The sequence below is a fragment of the Eublepharis macularius genome, chromosome 4, assembly GCF_028583425.1.
Source record: "Eublepharis macularius isolate TG4126 chromosome 4, MPM_Emac_v1.0, whole genome shotgun sequence".
Taxonomy (NCBI): domain Eukaryota; kingdom Metazoa; phylum Chordata; class Lepidosauria; order Squamata; family Eublepharidae; genus Eublepharis; species Eublepharis macularius.
The window spans coordinates 122,761,709-122,779,181 of record NC_072793.1 but is presented as its reverse complement, the minus strand read 5'-3'; the positions used below and the strand labels follow the sequence as shown (position 1 = coordinate 122,779,181).

General features: G+C 43.9%; 1 protein-coding gene across 1 annotated transcript in view; it reads right to left on the bottom strand.

Annotated features, from left to right (window-relative positions):
• Nucleotides 1-17,473, bottom strand: part of PLXNA1 (plexin A1) — a 418,114-nt gene that overhangs the window by 91,200 nt on the left and 309,441 nt on the right. The window contains exons 11-13 of the mRNA XM_054978424.1: nucleotides 11,061-11,157; nucleotides 10,173-10,363; nucleotides 177-328 (exon numbers count right to left, since the gene is read on the bottom strand). Of these exons, the coding sequence (XP_054834399.1) occupies nucleotides 177-328; nucleotides 10,173-10,363; nucleotides 11,061-11,157 (440 nt within the window). The remainder of the gene's footprint in view (nucleotides 1-176; nucleotides 329-10,172; nucleotides 10,364-11,060; nucleotides 11,158-17,473) is intronic.

Here is a 17,473-nt window from a genome sequence, read left to right as displayed (position 1 = left end):
CCTAAAACGCAGCACATACATTCTGACTGCCTTTAGAAAATAAGTCCAAGGCATATCTGCATCCAGCTGGAACTGGGGCAACTGCTAGTGATGATGACCCCTGGAAAGCACAGCACTCCCCCTCCCTCCCACACACACTTACAATATTGCCAGCCCTCCTTTGCAGGGTTACTCACTGCTCAGCACTGATGTATTCACTCTCAATGGGAATGCACATCACTTTCCCAACTCGCACCCCCAAGCGTACATCCTCAAACTTCAGGCCCAGGTTCTCTCCGGTGATGGTTAAACGAGTGCCCCCCTGACGAGGACCCGTTTCAGGAGACAACTAGGAACAAAACAAAACAAAGTTATAGAATTGACTAAGTGAAGGTAATCAATTTGTCTGCCTCCTAAGACACAAGGACACGCGGCCCAGGCATACATACATTTTATTCATTTATTCATTTATGTCATCTATATCCCGCCTTTCTCACTGAGACTCAAGGCGGATTACATAGTGTGAGATTAGTACAATCAGTGCCAAGGACAAGGGCAGGCATTTCCATACAATGTCAAGAACATTTCCATTAAAAATGTCCTAGGGTAAATGAATACAAGTTTACAAAGACATAGTATTAGCAAGGAACCAATATGAGGTTGAAAAATTGCTGAAACAGAACATAATCAATTCTAGGACATACATTAAACAACATGAAGCACGCGCGCGCACGCGCACACACACACACACAGCACTGAGTCAGAGTCCATTCTGTAAAGAAAGCATTTTCGATACAGATAGCAAGAGAAAACCTTTTGCACTTTTGAAACAGTCCTGGGGATTCCTCTTGTCTGAGCAGAGCAAAAAAGAAATCTAGGCATCCTTCTTCACATGAAATAGATCCTCAGAGAATGAGCGGCAGTGCACTGAGAGACCTGTTCAGAATAGTGGACTGCTGGGTGGGCAATGTTAGAATTCAAGCTGGTGGCTCCAAGTTATTAGAGCAGTTTGTACCACAAGGCATCTATCTTTTCTGTTTCACAAAAGCAATGCAGGTATATACCACTCTGGCTTTATGATAACACAAATGTGGACCTACTCTGCCTCAAGATGGCCTTTTCATATTTATTTACTGCATTTTTTTTTACTGCTTTTCAACCACAACCAGCAAAGCAGTCATAGTCTCGGTCATAAACCTTCCTTTTGAGTGACACAGAGAGCTGCTTCATACATGAGTATGCCATAGACTCGTGCACTCCCTCTTACCCTTGCACGGCCCTGATTCCCTCCCTGTTTCTGGCATAAGAGGGGCAGTGCAAACCATATTTTACCCATTTGGCTGTCACAGCAAACTATGGCTTGCTATGAAAGGAAAAGGAGGAGGCAGCACAGGAGCCAGAGGCTCATTACATAACCGAGGCACTGTGTCCTATGTCTTGGAATCCTGTGTATGTTTATCCCCAAGAAGGGCACTGGATACTCACAGGGAGACTGCATTACTCTTTTGTGCTGCAAGTTAATAGAGGCACAGCCTGTCCTCCAGAGCTTTCCCCTTAAGGGTGATGTCAGCTAATCTCTGCAGAGTGGGACTCCCTCCCCCCTTCCCCAACCAGCTCTGGTATATCCAAACACATGAAAGTTTCTGCCAGCACCAGCTGGGGAGGGAAGGAAGCCCCAGCAGAGCATGATGCACCTCATTTGTCAGGATGATTCCCAATAAAGCGGACAGGTGTGGCTTGACAAACGCTGGTGTGATGACGGATGAGCAGTGCAGCACAGGCCCACTACTGCCACTAACAAGGTAATTACAGGCAATTTTAGACCACATTTTTCTGGCCCTGGTGCTCAGTGCACACCTGCAAGTGATAAAGAGGATTAATGGGCATCCAAGTTGGGAAAGCTCTTGTGATGGGTCACTGGCAACCCCAAACATGGCAAGGCAGGCTGCGGCGGGGGAACCTCAGCAATGGCCAATGGCCATGAACTGGAATAACACAGAGGGACTAGGGAAACCAGCTGCAGATTGCTTGCCTAGTTTGCAATGCTATAACTGATGGTTCCCATCATCCCTGCTGGCTCTAAAGACAACAAGTCCTGCTTTTTTTATAAGCTAGTAGGTGCTGCTGGAAGTAGCAATCACAAGAAAAGAGTGCATCTCATTATTTATTTACATTTGCATCCTGCCAATTTCCAAATGCTCAGAGTAGATCACACACTTAAAACAGATTAAATGGTTGTTTTTTTGAAAGAATAAGGGGGAAAAAACCACCACTGGTATCTCAATACTGTACAAATGGAAAAGACTTACACTACCTTTGGAAGTGCTCAGGCTCTGGCAAACATCCAAGAAAAGGGATTTCTATAATTATAAGGCAGAAGATTTTCCCCACTGAATGCTTTTGCACAGATTGCATTCTTAAGGAGGTGCACAGTGAGCTGATCTGAGCTGGTGTGATAATTCATAAACGAGGAAAGAGATCCACAAGGTATGCAGGGCCCAACGATGTTTAGTTCTCTAACCAGCATCTCATTCTGCTTGCGTAACCATGAGAGTCAGTGCAGATCCTGAAGCACAAATGCAATTGGCCAGGAATAATTTTGTGCCCCAAACAGAAGATCCAAAGGGGGCTCCACATGGTCTTAAAGTATATTAATAAAGCAACTAATTGATTGTTTACTGCCTTTTGATGCCCCACCCCCCAAATCTACTGGATATAAGAGACTGCCCATTGGGTGTAATGTGCAGCTACTATTCTGTCCTCAAGCCCCCACATGTTGTACCATCTGCAGCCTCTGAACACTTCCCAGCAAAGTGTAGTGCACTATAACAGTCCATTTGCACTTCATGGGCTGAATCCAGACTAAATTTTCCAGTGGCGGAATGGCACTCCCCTTCCCTCCCTCTCCACTGCAGCCCACTGATCTCCAAGCAGTGTTGTTCTGGAGGGAGAGGGGTCTCTGAGAAACAACATGAGGGGAGTCTGCAGTGGGAAGGGAAAATCAGTGGAAACTGCCAATTTAGTTTGGGCCCAGCCTGATGTCGCTTCTCCTTTTTCTTCAAACCCATCTTCTTCTACAGTTGCCACCCCAAAAGGTTCAGGTCACAGAATTTGTGTCAGGTCTGTGTTAACAATTTAAAAAAATTCTATCAGCTTCTCCAGAATATTCTATACTATACATTTCAGGGGCAGGAGAAGATGGTTGTAGGAAAAGAAGCAAAATCAATTGAGAACTATTTCTTCCAGTCATAAAGGAAGCTGGAAAGGTAAAGAGTGCTCTTTCAAGAGTCCTGACCATGGCCACAGCATCTGACATTAAACATAATAGGATCCTTTCATTTTTTCAAAACTTGATCTGCAAACACCATCACACCCCTTTGACTAAGCTGCAAACAGAAATTGTACAGGAAAATCACCACTACCCCAGGCACAGAAAGGTCATGCATTACGCAAAGCCAGTGGGAAATCTGGCTGCTGAAGTCCACAAGCCCCAACTCCCATCTTTGCTCTTTAACTTGCAGGCCACTCCATGATTTAAGTGAACTTATAAGCAGGCCTAGGGCAAGCGCATGCCATGTTTCAGGGTTTATACAACAAGTCAAACCGATCTGAGCTTTTGGGGATTGTCGTTCACTTAAATTCAATCCAATCATCTCCTGAAGTCCTGGATCAGAACTCATTAAAGCAGCCGCTGCAGCAAGCAAACCAAGTCATCCTTCCCTAAATTGGGCACCTCTGGAGTGTTTGGTGAGCTGCGGCTGTTTGTTTGGTATTGTTAAATTAGAGTTAAGGGCTGCTGTGGTGTGTTAGATTTCCCCTCCACTGTAGCAAAACTGACAAGGGCCACATGTTTGGGGAGAAGCAACTCTGGGAAAAATCTGACACTGTTTGACACACTGTGCAGGGAGGTCAATGCTAAACAAGGCACACGGGAGTGAGAACTGGCAAGGAAATCTGGCTCTTCCCCTCCCGAAGTATATAGGCTCCCACCCCAGTTACAGCCTTGGCAAAAAACAACCTTATTTTGCTAATTGGTTTCAGAGTACAATCTCTCAAAACTGCTGAAGGAAGAGGGCAAGAGATATACCAATGGCCAAAAACTAATGACACTTACTAGGCTGTCCAGGCCCACCAATAATTCATTTCAGAATGGCCCTTCTATAACTGCACACATAAAATCAAAATTCAAAAAGTATTCATTAGCATAACCTGGAAAACCAGGAGATTACAGGTGCTGAAGGGGACTGAAACTCTGAAACACAATAGCTCTCTCTTGTACGCAGAAATGATCCTTCCCATCTTCATATGTGTCAGCAATATTTCCTATTTAAGCTTAGAAGAAAGCCTTTCAAAGGCACAGCAATATTGCCACCAACAACGTAACTTATTGGCATGATACATTTGCTTTTCATCTTCTTCAATGTAATGACCCTTCTAGACCTACCAACTTCTATCATTACAGCTTTTCTCTCCCCTCTCTCCTTGAATTGCTTATCTATTTAATTCATTTATATCTTGCCTTTCTCCCCAACAGGAACTGAAAGCATCATTCTTCTCGCCTTCACTTATCCTCTCAACAACCCTGTAAAGGAGGTTAAGCTGAGACAGTGTGACCAGCCAAAGGTCACCCACCAAGCTCTGGATGGAAAAAGTGGGGATTTGAACCTGGGACTCCTAGATCCTAGGCTGACGCTCGAACCATTACACTACACTGACCCTCACACAGGGCTCATTGTGGCAGTGGACCATAGGTGATCGTATTGCATAATCCACCAATGAATGCTCCTGAAGTCCATGCAGCCTTCAAGGCTTTGATCAGAGAAGCAGCAGAATAGAACAACACAAGTGGGGACCCCCAAGGACTTGCAGGGGGCACTGCATTTCCCCTCCTCCACTATGTAATTTTTTCCGTGCCCTGCCTCCCATAGCCCCGCCCACTTTTCCTGTTTCATTCTTTCCTTCCCATCCACCTTTGTCTGTCCCCCAGTCTTCACCTTTCCCCTTCCCCCACCCAGTAGCCTCTCCCCTATGGCCCAGTTGCATAGTAGAGAACTTGCTAGGACTTGCAGGGGGTACTTCACCTTTCCCCGTATCCCTTTCTTGATACTATTTCCTCACAGCTTCCATACACCTACACCCTACATCACCTTTCCCTACATCCTTCTCTCCTTCAAAACCACTAAACAACTTACCTTTTATCTTCCCCCCTTCATCTACATTTATTACTTTCATTTATATACTGCCTTTCTCCACAATGGGGACTCAAAGCAGCTTACATCATTCTCCTTGCCTCCATGTAATCCTCACAACCCTGAGAGGCAGGTTAGTTGAGTGTGAGTGACTGGATCAAAGTCACTCAGTGAGCTTCCACTGCAGAGTGGTGAATGGAACCTGGATCTCCTAGATCCTAGTCTGAAACTCTAATCACTACACTACACTGGCTTTTATGGGGGGAGGGCTGTTGTTGAACAGTAGCAAGCAGCTGAGCTTGGGTAAGTCATGCAAATCATGAGGTAGCATGTCACCTGGTGATCTGTTGTGGGCCTGGCTTCAATGAGTCCTCCCTCAAAGGACAAAACAGCTCTGGAAAGTGCCCTGCTCCCTCCCCGTCTTTTACTGACAAGAAACCAACCCTGAAATACAGGCAAAACTGTTACGGTTGCCTAACAACAGCCACTGAGGACTTCCAGTTAAAGTTTCAGTTGCTCCTTTTAACATCTTAGGTTTCTGTTAAAAACCTCTCCCAGGGTATTTTTTTAGATTTCAGATTTTTCTGTAAACCTGGGGCATTTTTCAGGTGTGTAGGAAGATCTGTCTTGTCCATTCATGGTTCCAATCTCCAGATTTAAGTATCCACAGATCAGGGCCGCTTGGCTATTAGTATGTAAGATAAGACTAGAGGCATACATGCAAGCAAAGGGTGCATTACACATTAATTGCTTTGCTGGGCTTACAATTAGTGCTGCAGGTTCTTAATTTAATTTTAATTATTTAGGGATGCAGACAGCAACACTAGAACCAAACGCTGGCACCCGCTCAAAAATGGGCAGGTCAACAGCACAGGTGTTATCAAACTCATTTAGTGGGTTTGATACAGCATTGTGGTTTCAGTAAACAAATGGATCTTCTCTTCTTCGTAAGAACTCATAGTTCAGGTGGCAGAATGTCAGAGTCAGTTTGTACATAGCCACTACCTCACAATCAGATGTCTGTATAATGAACTTCAACCACAATGTAGGAGCCTAGCCTGGGCCACTTGTTTAAAAGGGCAGTTCCTCGTCCTCTGTCTGAGTGCTCTCACTGTTTTAGAAATTGAATACTTCTTAACAAATATAAGATCATCTTGGAAGAGAGCTAATGTTTCTCCTCTGCTCCATACAACTACTACTCCCCTCCCCCCGGGCCATCCATCTACTTTCTCTCACATAAGCAGCAGAATTCTCTTTTCAGCATATAAGGTCACTATGGGGTGTCATATCTATTCATTGGCTGCTATATGGTTCACACAGTTCTTGTGGTTTTCAAAGCCTTCGGCATGCATGTCTCCCTTTGACTCCTCGCACACTGAATATTCATTACTTGCTATCTCAAAAATGAGCAGCTTTAACTCCTTGCATTTTAGGGGAGATGGAGTGGTTATTAAGGAGAATCTAAAAGCACTAACAAGAGTTAGGGCTGCATTAGCTGTGGCAGCAGTAGCCATGTTTGTTGTTCACATCTGCCCCATTCACAAGGGAGGGATAGGGTAATTTTATTTTTGCTACAAAAGATACATATTGTTGGTGAAGAGCGCTAAATCCTCTCTTGCTTTACTGCCTACTGTTGCAGACGCTTTTTCCCCAGACAAGCTCCAATAGTGGAAGCAAGGCAGCCTGGGGAGGACGGCCACAAAGCCGAAGAGGAAGGAGAGGGCGGAGCAACATAACAAGGGGTCTCTGGGACAAGCATCCGTTTCCTGCTAGGAGGAGAGCTGGAGGGAGCAAAGCCCTGGTGAGTCTGCACTCCTTTTTGACCCACCAGTGGTAAAGGGGCTAAAAGGAATATGAGAGATTTTTGCTTTGCTCCCTGCAGCATAGCTGCCAACTGGGAGGAAGGAAAGGAGGAACAGTGGAAGGGGCCCATGGGTATCAAGAGCCCAAAAGACCTTCATAGCCTTGCTTGGGAAAGGACTGATGTTTTTAAAAAGTGCCGAAACAAAGGATGAATTGCTGGGACAGTGTCTGGCTGGAATGTCCTGTTCTGCCATCCTATTATGTAATCTCTGCATTGTTTAACATGCCATGTTAATACTTATGCTTTGTTTCAGCTTTGTCCCAGATTTTTACTTCGTTTTAGTCTCTGCGCTTAATCCTATTACACTGCTTATTGGATGTCTCATACGATTGACTGCATTGACTTACATTGCGTAATCCACCCTGAGTCTCTGTGAGAAGGGAGACTACTATAAATAATGCACATACAAACATACATACATCAAAATAGATTCAATCTACACAAGAAGCAGATTTAACAGGAACTTTTCTTTTAACTGAAAGAATGGTGCAGATCATGTAGCAAGTCGCTCAAAGGGCCTGTGAGATTTCTGTTCCTGAAGGATTTTTAGAGGAACATGGAAAAGCCTCTTTCAAGCATAGTTTAGGCCTAAGGAAAGGCTGCAGTAGCAGGATGCTGTAATACCAGAGAAACTTTACGGTCCTTTCCAGCCCTGAGCTGCTATTATCCTACATATGGGAACCAGGATGAGAACCAGGATGGTCTTGGTTTACCTCACATTTTAGCCATAAATTTGTCAGATAACCTTATTGCTTCATAAGTTCCCCCCCACCCCACATCTGTAAGCTATGCCAAAGATGACTAAAGCATGCAAAAGTGATGTTGGCTGAGAAATGTTCCTGTCATCCTTTCAGCAATCTCGGCCATTAGACTTTTCCTGTCAACCGCCCATTTCATAGCCATTATTTCTTTTTAAAGGAACACTAATTTGCAGAACTAGGCACTCACACATCAGAATGAATGGCGGGCAGGGGCCTTCAGTGGAGTTAACCTACTCTGCAAGGCCAGCACAGTGCCCCACAATGCCAATAAGCAATAAGAAGTGAGTGGCTTTGGGGAGCATGAGAGGCACTCCTCTAATTTCCAGCCTTCATCAGATAAGACACTGAAACCCAAATAGATTAGATACTGTGCTAAGACTTTGGTAATTAACACCACCAAGGCCTGCCTGGCCTGCAATCCATCGGTAAATAGAACATATCAAATAGAATTACCCGCCAGTCCCTCTTAATGCACTTGGAGCCTGGCCCAACAGACATGTTAACATTAATATACACAATCTTATTAAATGAAGGTCATAAAAGCTGCCAGAGAAGAGAGATGATAAACTACCAGCCCTCAGGAAGAAAAAGGAAGAGTGGCAGAGGATGGAAAACGATAGACCGCCATCCCATAATTTACTGATGAGGAATCACAGGAAATCCTGACAGCCTCCACTGAAAGGAGCTGGGCTGATGTAGGTTGAAGATTTAATCCTGAGCACACACCAGAGAAACTAGTATGCAGACTAAACAATATAGCTTACAACTTTGCTTTGCTGTGGTAACTTTCATCATTAGGTATCAAGGTAAAAACATCTATTCATTCTTATTGTGGTGGAAATGATTTTGATACATAGTCTGTGCCCTGGAAATTAATACCTTTGAAACAGCACCTTTCTGCTTTTTCAAAAAAGGTATCAGTATTCATATTTGGTAGCACTGATTTCCACCAATTCCCTCCCTCAGGACTTGGGAGATCCCCCCAGAAGATGCCAATATTCAGCACTAGAGAGTACCACCACAAAAAAGGGCTTGAAATGCAGAAAATGTTTGTAGAATCAATCCACTTCCATCATGCTTTAGAAGGAGTTTGTCTTTATCTGTAAGAGTGGTTCAAAAGCACGGACTATTGAAGTCTCACAAATCTCAGGAAGATCGGACTCAGGTGTCCAATTCTATGGGCCCCTGAACAAGTTGTCCCAAGTCCCACTCTCAGGCAAGCTTAACCAATGAAGCTCAACAGAACCAAAGTGAAGCAAGGGAACCAACTTCAAACCAGAGAATCCCAATGTCAAATTAAAGAACTCCAATGTCAAACCAGAGAATCCAATACTTAATCTGAAGTGGCGGGGCAGGGGGGGGAGGAGTGAGGCTTGCTGGAGCCATGGAGTTGAAAAAGTAGCTGGAAGCAGCAGCTTGAAGTGCTCTTTTGGAGCTTAGGTGGTGGGGGGAGGGGATAGGAATCCACTCTGCATGCTGCCTCCTCCTCTGCTCCATTGGCCTCACCCCACTCTCCTGCCGCAGTGTGGAGCTTGCCTCCATTTATGCCTCTGCCCTCTCACTCGCACTGCTGCCTCTTGCTTATTGCTGCTCTGCCTTTGCAGCAGCTGTCTGCAGCGGCTGCCTACAACCAAACAGTCCAGCTTAGCAGGGTTCAGTTTCCCCGAATCCAATCCGGGATTTTCTTATGTGATCTGGCATAGCCAGATTATCAGCATAGCCAGATTGGCATAAATCTGGCTGTTCATTAATCCCAGATAAAAAACCCTACTTGAGGGCTCTCTCCACTGCAAATGGAACAGCACAGGAAGAGAAAAGAAAGCCCTCAAACCCAAGTAGTTTGGTTCATTTTCATCACCAAAAAATCTTTATTTGTGATGTCTCAATGTAGCCATTATCTTCATTCTATAAACAGACAGGAACAAAAGTCACAGTGTGAAGGAAGGGAAATAATAGGAACAAAAGCTGGGATCATGCTAAGCACTGAATACATTCTCTTTATTCTCCACTGCATACATCTGTGGATCATCCATAGGACTACAGTCATCCAGAGGTAACTAGCTCTGTTCCTTATATTTATGGTCACATACAGATCACTGGGAGAAGTGATACCTTTTAACATGTTTTCTAGATCTGAATAAAAGAACTCAAGGAAGGGAAACAGACTGAAAGAGAAACTGAAATAGCTCTAATTTGGGAGACAGTCCTGAACTTTCAGCACCACCATGAACCACAAGAAATATGTGTGCTTCTAGGCTGAGCCCGCCCCTTCCAATCACCCTTCTGACATTTCAGAACCACCCAGGACCATTCTATCTCTGACAATTTCCCACTGAACAGTGAGAAAAATGTTTTCTTTGTGCAACCACAGAGGCATACCTTGATTATTTTGGGGTCTGCACAGCGGCTGTTGCCATTGCTAGCATGCATCCAGCTGCTCTCATAGGCAGGACAGTGCTGGCGCAGGGAACATCGCTTTTCTGAAACACACCAGCCACATTCAAATCGTGGATCTGCTTTGAGGCACAGCCCACAGCTTTCACGCAGAGCTGAGCATTTGTACAGGTGAGCTGCAAAAGGAAACCACAAATCCTTGCTTACAAAGGGAAGCATTGCTGAGCAGTATCCACAGACCACTGAGTCATCAACCTCACAACTAAATGTGGCCATCATGAAGTTTACAATGCAGATTTCCTTCTACAATGCAGATTTCCTTCTCGACTAAGAGTTAGAAGCCAAGACACATTAAGATTAGGAATTTCAACTGCTTTGGGATCTGTTTGAAACTGGTGCAATTATCATGGTTTCCCTCCAAATAACTCCAAGTAACTGTTAGAAAAACTTTGTCTGTTGAAGGACTAACATGTTTTCAGTCCCTAGTAAAGCAACCTCACTTATGTCATTTCACTCGATAAAATGCATATGCCTTTTATCTTTAAAATGGCTGATGGTCAGAAAATGATGTTAATCAGCACAGCAGAGAGATAAATATTTCTGAGTAAGAATATCTCCCTTGTGGGGAAGGGACAATATAGCTTGGTGGACAGAGGAAAAGCTGAAGGATAAGATATGAAACCAATCCTTCCTAGACTGTCATCCCACAGTCGAATCCTCATCAACAAAATTGTTTACAGGTTCTGCTGTGTGCTTGGGTTTATTGGTTCCATTCCTGCTACCAGCTGCCACCGTTTCTTTGTTGAGAGCTCTTGATGAATTTGAGGGTGTCTTGTCTGTCTCTCCATCCATACTGCCCATACCATCACTTACCCTGAATGTTCTGTGGATTATCAATGATGAAGTTCCCATTCCACACCACAGAAAGGTTCACCGGGAGGTCACTGATGTCATTCCCTTCATAGAAATACTGCCAGAGGAGATACAACAGAGCAAAGAGTTCATTAGTCACCCTTAGACACAAAAGAACAGAAAAGGAACAAGAATCAATCTAGAAGGGAGCTTTATACTGTTGTGCCTCTTTCCGAACACACCAGTCTAAATCTGCTGCTGCCTGTGAGTGACCACATGCCCAAAGCAAGGCAGGCAGATCAAATTCAAAACCCTCCACATTCTCTTCCTTTGACAACAGCACAATTTTTCTTGCCTTTCCAGTTTTATGCTAGGTCCCATAATTCTAATAGTCAAAAGACATTTTTTAAAGAAAAAGACTATGGATTTGGGTCCAATACCTCCCCAAAGGGCCTGGAGAATTTGGGGAGCCCCTTTACTAGCAGAAGAAGAGTCTGTGGGAAAGAAGTAAATATAACCAAACTCACATCATGCACATAATTTTATTCAGGTTACAGACTTTAAATATTCATCCCATCATTTAGATTACCTTGAGGTAAAATTTTTATTTTCAAAGAACAAGTAGAACATACACAACCCATAACAAAGTGAATTTCAGAGCCTCTCCAATGTTACAGTGGTTTTAGTGTACAACTCATGTGCAATGTTGTTAGCATATACATATAATAGCAAAACTAAGACTATGTGAGTCTAATGAGCATTCAGCATATAGTGATGTTCAGAGCTTTGCTCCTCAGATGAGAGAATCAGGAGTATTTTGTGATGAAAGGTGCAAAATGAACAACAGTGACATCTAAAACTAAGCAACAGTTGGAGCCATCACTTTTCTCTGGCAATATTGGATTCTGCCTCTACTGAAGTAGAGGAAATAAAGCTCCTATATAGGAAATGAAAATGTAACAGACCTAAGGCGGGCCAGGTCTCAGGGAGGGCTGGTTGTCAAGAGACACAAATTTGGAATTATATCTCCATCCAACAGCACATGCCCTTGCCCTTCCTTCTAAGTATTGAAAGATACACCCAATCTCTAGCCCAAGCCAAACTTCTGGCAGCCCCATTAATATTCCCTCCACAGTGCCTGCGCGCATGTGGAGGCTTAATCGATACGAAGACAGGAAGGCAGTCGGAACCTTCCCTGACAGCTAATGACCTCCTTCGGCGAGAGATTCTCGGCTTCTCTCCGGAGAAAATGACAGGCGTGTCAGGAGAGATTAAATGAAAGATTCATGGCTTGCTGGAGTTTGTTAGGGAGCCCTGGGTGCTACAGAATCAGCTCTCTGTGTCTTGGAACCACCCCCCTTCCTTTGGAAGCCCCTGGCTGTGAATTTTATTGTGACACAAGCATTGCAGCAGCATGTGTCTGTCCCCCTCAACCTCTCCCTATAACAAACTCAGGCCCCCTCTCCCCAAATAAACTCCCAGTTTCTGTTGATCTTTTTTTTGGTCAAAGCCTTTTTTGTGTTTAATTCAGTGATAAGAGATGTCTATAAAGCATTCATATAAAAACACAAAACTTGGATGTAGTACTGACTGAAAAGTAAAATACCCCTCCTACTCCCACCCTCCAAATCCTGTGGTGTTCCTGAGAATAGATAAGGATGTTTCAAATAGTAGCATAAACACTCCATATTTTTTTAATCTTATGGTCTTTAAAGTCTAGTTATCACAAAATAATACCTTAACAAATCATAAATCCATTTTCCCCCAAGAATGTTCAGTTCCAAAGAAGGCACTGTAGGTATGACTGGCCCAAATCTCTCTCTCTCTCTCGCATTCCATACTATACAGTACTTTTCCACGAGTAAAATGTAGCCAACTTAACGGTATGGAAGATGGCATTCAGTGGTGCCCAATTATTTTGGAAGAAGGAACAAGGAGGACAAATCCAGTCAAAATAACCAATGACTACATACAAGTGAGCAGAACATCAGCTTTCACACCTCTGCTGGATTGGCTCAAAATGACAATTCTGTACAAATGATCATAGTTATTCCTAGGGGTCCACTAAGCCTAGGTCAGTGTTCCACCAGGTTTTAAGAGCTACTAGGTCTCTCCTGAGAAATGTGAGCTGCCTGAGTCATATTCATTCCAGGAAGGCAGCCCTTACCATTATGCCGTGATACCATAGGGCCCAGCCACTGAAGCTGCCTGTAGCTAAAAAGGTGTGTATGGGGTGGGGGGTGGGGGAGAGTAGACGGCGAACATCTAGGACACACACTTCTCATCTTATTCGATATCCAACTTCACAAGGGTTCCACCAGGTCCCAACAGATGCCATGGCATTTTGTGAGGTTTCTTTTAGCGTGTCAAGCAGCAACAAAAATGTAACTGTGTATCTCAGCAACTGGTTTTGCACTGTTAACTGCTTCGAGAGCTAATCTAGCCAAAAAACAGGGTATAAATACACACTCACCTAAACACACAAACTAAGTTGACTGTCCCATCAATATTCCAAACAAAATTAACAAGACACTAGCATCCAGATCAGTCCCAGCACTGCCTGAAGTCCTTCTCAGAGGTCACGTGACTTGACAGTTCTGGCCTCCTTGAACTGTTATACATAGCAAAGGCTTTGGCTTCATAGACTCTAAGCAACTTCCCACATATTTCAAAATGGAAAGGCCAGGGAAGTCTAGCTGTGTATGGCACAACTTTCTTTACCCAAATAGCCTGGGGAACACTAAAATATTAATCAACTGTTCAGAGAAACACATTGCTAAGGTCTATGTGCACAAGGTGAATATGGATCACAAGAATTTGCAGATAACTGATGTTTGCATGTTGGTATGCAGGGGAATTTCTGCATAAATGTTCGCCCCTTTCCTTTGTAGTTCTGTCCCACTAATTAGTGATAAGAAGCCCACTAGGAGACCAACCCAGGAAGCTAGGCAGATTTACATTAAGGAGAAGCAACCATCATTTGGTAAGTGGGAAGTGTGGGGGAGGGGGCAGCAGGGAAGGATTTAGCTGTGACGAGCAGCGTGGCAGCGTAAGTGAAATTGGCATTTTCAATTTGTACTCTGACATGTCTCATTTGGGGCCCTGGCATCTCAGGAAGGCATACAGCCTGCAGCTGTCCGAAACACTTATTTGCATTTCTCTGCCCTGGCTCCTTTTGGAAATGAGTTCCCATCTGATTCGGGTGGGGGGTAGTAGATTATTTAACTCTTCAGTTACTTGCCCTGAAGCAAACAACTCACACAAAAGGAAAGGGAGCAATGAAATTCACAGGGCTGCCTCAGATAATACATGCTCTTCATCCTTAGAAGATCCTTCCCAGTGGTAATGAAGATGTATGGAGATTTGCAGCAACATATGGTACAGGCAAATGACAGAAACAAAATGAGAGTTCACCACCTAAACAATGAATATTCAAGACAAAAGTGTCTGGCAGCCACTGCGCACACTGCTAATACACACAGAAAGTACCTAAGGATCATTAAGAGCTACCACCACCCAGACTTTGTAAAAAGAATTTATTTCTAACAATATTGAGATTCTACCCCTGTAATAAGCTATACTAATCTTGCAACAGGGATGGTGAAGGATGGTCATCTGCATTCTTCTTTTCCCTCATACCCTGCCTATAAACAAAGATAGCTGGAAAGTCAATAGATTGCTGTGGCTGCAGCCGGTCTTGGAGCGCTTCATTCCCCCTCTCCTGCCTCCTGGTGCAAGAGACAGAAAGAGACTGCTACACAACAGAAGTGATCAGGCCATGCCCAGGGCCTGGAGGAAACAGTTACCGACTGCAGGCAATATGGCAAGTACCTCATTAGGAGGCTGAATTGAGTCCGCAACAATGTTCAAATGTTGAACTTCATTCCCACTGCACACTGCAGACTGTGCAATGGTTAGAACCTAGATGGTCATTCAAGATTCATTACAATGACTTAGGTGGCTCAAGAACAGACATGGGCACGAATGGAAAAAAAACCCCAAACACCCTGTTCGTCGTTCATTGCCATCCATGAACAACAAACAACGAACATGGACGAACATGAACTGTTCCTGGACATGTTCGTTGTTTGTGGGGGCCAGAACCACCTCCACCCCCAAATCCCCCTACTTAGCCCCTCTCCCCTCAAACCTACTTACCTGGCCCTTTAAAGATCTCTTTAAACTATCAGCTGGCAGGCAGCAGGGGGGATTCCCCTCTGCCGCCTACCAGCTGATAGTTTAAAGGGCCCTGTCCTGGCAAAAACAGCAGTGTCTGCTGGCAGCTACTTTGAGGGGTTACCAACTGACCTTCCCAATGTCCAATACCCACCAAATTTGCAGGGGACATAGTCCTCCCTGTCCTCTGAAGACCTCCCCCCAAGTTTCAGAGTGATTGCACCCCGGGAAAGGCATGATCCACAGGTCTCCCCATTAGCTGTCATTTTCTCTTCACAGTGGCAAAAACGGGACTCTCTGCTGGAAGTACTTTGAAGGGTTAAAGCCAGAAGGAAAGCCAGAAGGAGTTCAGACAGAGTCCAGTCCCTGCCTCTGCTTGCCAAGGGGATTGATTGCAGGTGCCAGACTGTGTGGCTTGACGGACTAACGAGGCTTGCAACGACCACCTGTTCGTTTAAGATGGGGCATCACGAACAGTTTATTCGCAAACAGTAGATTGGGATGTTCAGGTTTTTTTCTGTTCGTAATGCTGTTCATGCCCATGTCTACTCAAGAACCACATTCGCTATTGCCTTAGAACCTTCAGGATTATTTCCCTTGTGTTTGTACAGCTTTTAAAATTTCTCCTCAACTCCAAGTGTTTTGCCAAACTATACCACTAAACAAAGTTATTGCAGGGTGGGACAAGAAAGTCTAGTGGCAGCTTGTGAAACATGCTGGTCAATAAAGCCTAAAGATGTGATTTATCTGGATTTCAGTAAAGCTTTTGATAAGGTCCCCCATGACATTCTGATGGGCAAACTGGAAGACTGTGGAGTAGACTATAGGGCAGTTCGGTGGATAGGGAACTGGTTGGAGGACCGCACTCAAAGAGTGGTGGTCAATGGCGTTTCATCAGATTGGAGGGAGGTGTCCAGTGGGGTGCCACAGGGCTCAGTTTTGGGCCCAGTACTTTTCAATATTTTTATCAATGATCTGGATGAAGGAGTGGAAGGGCTGCTCATTAAATTTGCTGATGATACCAAATTTGGAGGGGTAGCAAACACCCAAGAAGATAGAATTAAAATTCAAGAAGACCTGAATACTCTGGAGAAGTGGGCAGCTATGAATAGGATGCAATTCAACAAAGACAAGTGGGGGATACACTTCTGGGCAGTAGTCTATGTGAAAGGGATCTTGGGGTAAAAAGTGTATAATTTGTACAGAAGCTCTCATAGGGTCATAAAAGACAGGATTACCACATGTTTGCAAATTAACCTAAACTTTGTAATGTTGAAAACACTGAATTATTTAATAATGTATTATCGTTAAGCACATTAAAGCATATTATATTATATGTTGCCAAAGTTATTTGCAGTTAAATTCTTGAAAACGTGTATGTCTGCTGTATTTCTCCCCCACGTTTCCCAGTTTTTCCATTGGAAAAATTGAGGAAATCCTCAGACATTTTCATGGTGAAATGAAATGTAAATGAGTAAAATGCTTTGTGAGACAAAGTTTTTCTCACTCAGGGTGAGATTAAGATGAATTGTACTCATTCTAAAGCATAAAATATTTCAAAGGAGTTGTTTTCTCTCTAGCATTCCCCAATTTTTCCATTTATTCATCAGAAAAACTGAAAAAGGTCCTAGGAGGAACCCCCTTTTTTCCCCTGATTCCCCCCCCCAGGTTTTGGCATCTCTTAAAAGGCCAAGAGATCTTTAAAGACAGGCTAAGATTGGTCAGTGAAGTTCCATATCTAAAGATAATCCATTGAGGCTGTACTCTTGAAAGCCCGTTCCATTGGATTCTGTGAGATGTCTTTAGAGGGGATAGATGCATAGAACTGGGTTGTATCTGGGTTGCTATCAGTCACAGGATTAAATGAATACCAAGATCTGATTATAACTTTAAAAATAAGAGTCAACAGGGCTCTGAGGCTCCCAATAGTTCCAAGGAATAAATAACGAAATTTAGCAAGTCCCCTATAAGCCTGCCTGTCAATGAAGAGGAACATCAGAGGAGCTGCTCTGCATGCCTTTACTTTCTGATGGAAGCAGAACCAACCACAGATAAGGCCTCTTCTGTGGCTCTCAAATTTTAGAATGTGCTCTCTGCAACACAATGTCTGGTACCGGAGTTGTTAACCTTTAGGCATTAAACGAACTCTGTTTATTTTCTGCTTTTACTCACTGTTTATACTATTTCCATCTGCCACTCCAGGTTGTCTTACCTGCTGCTTATTTGTGGATTCTTTAGATATCTTAACAAGATTTGGA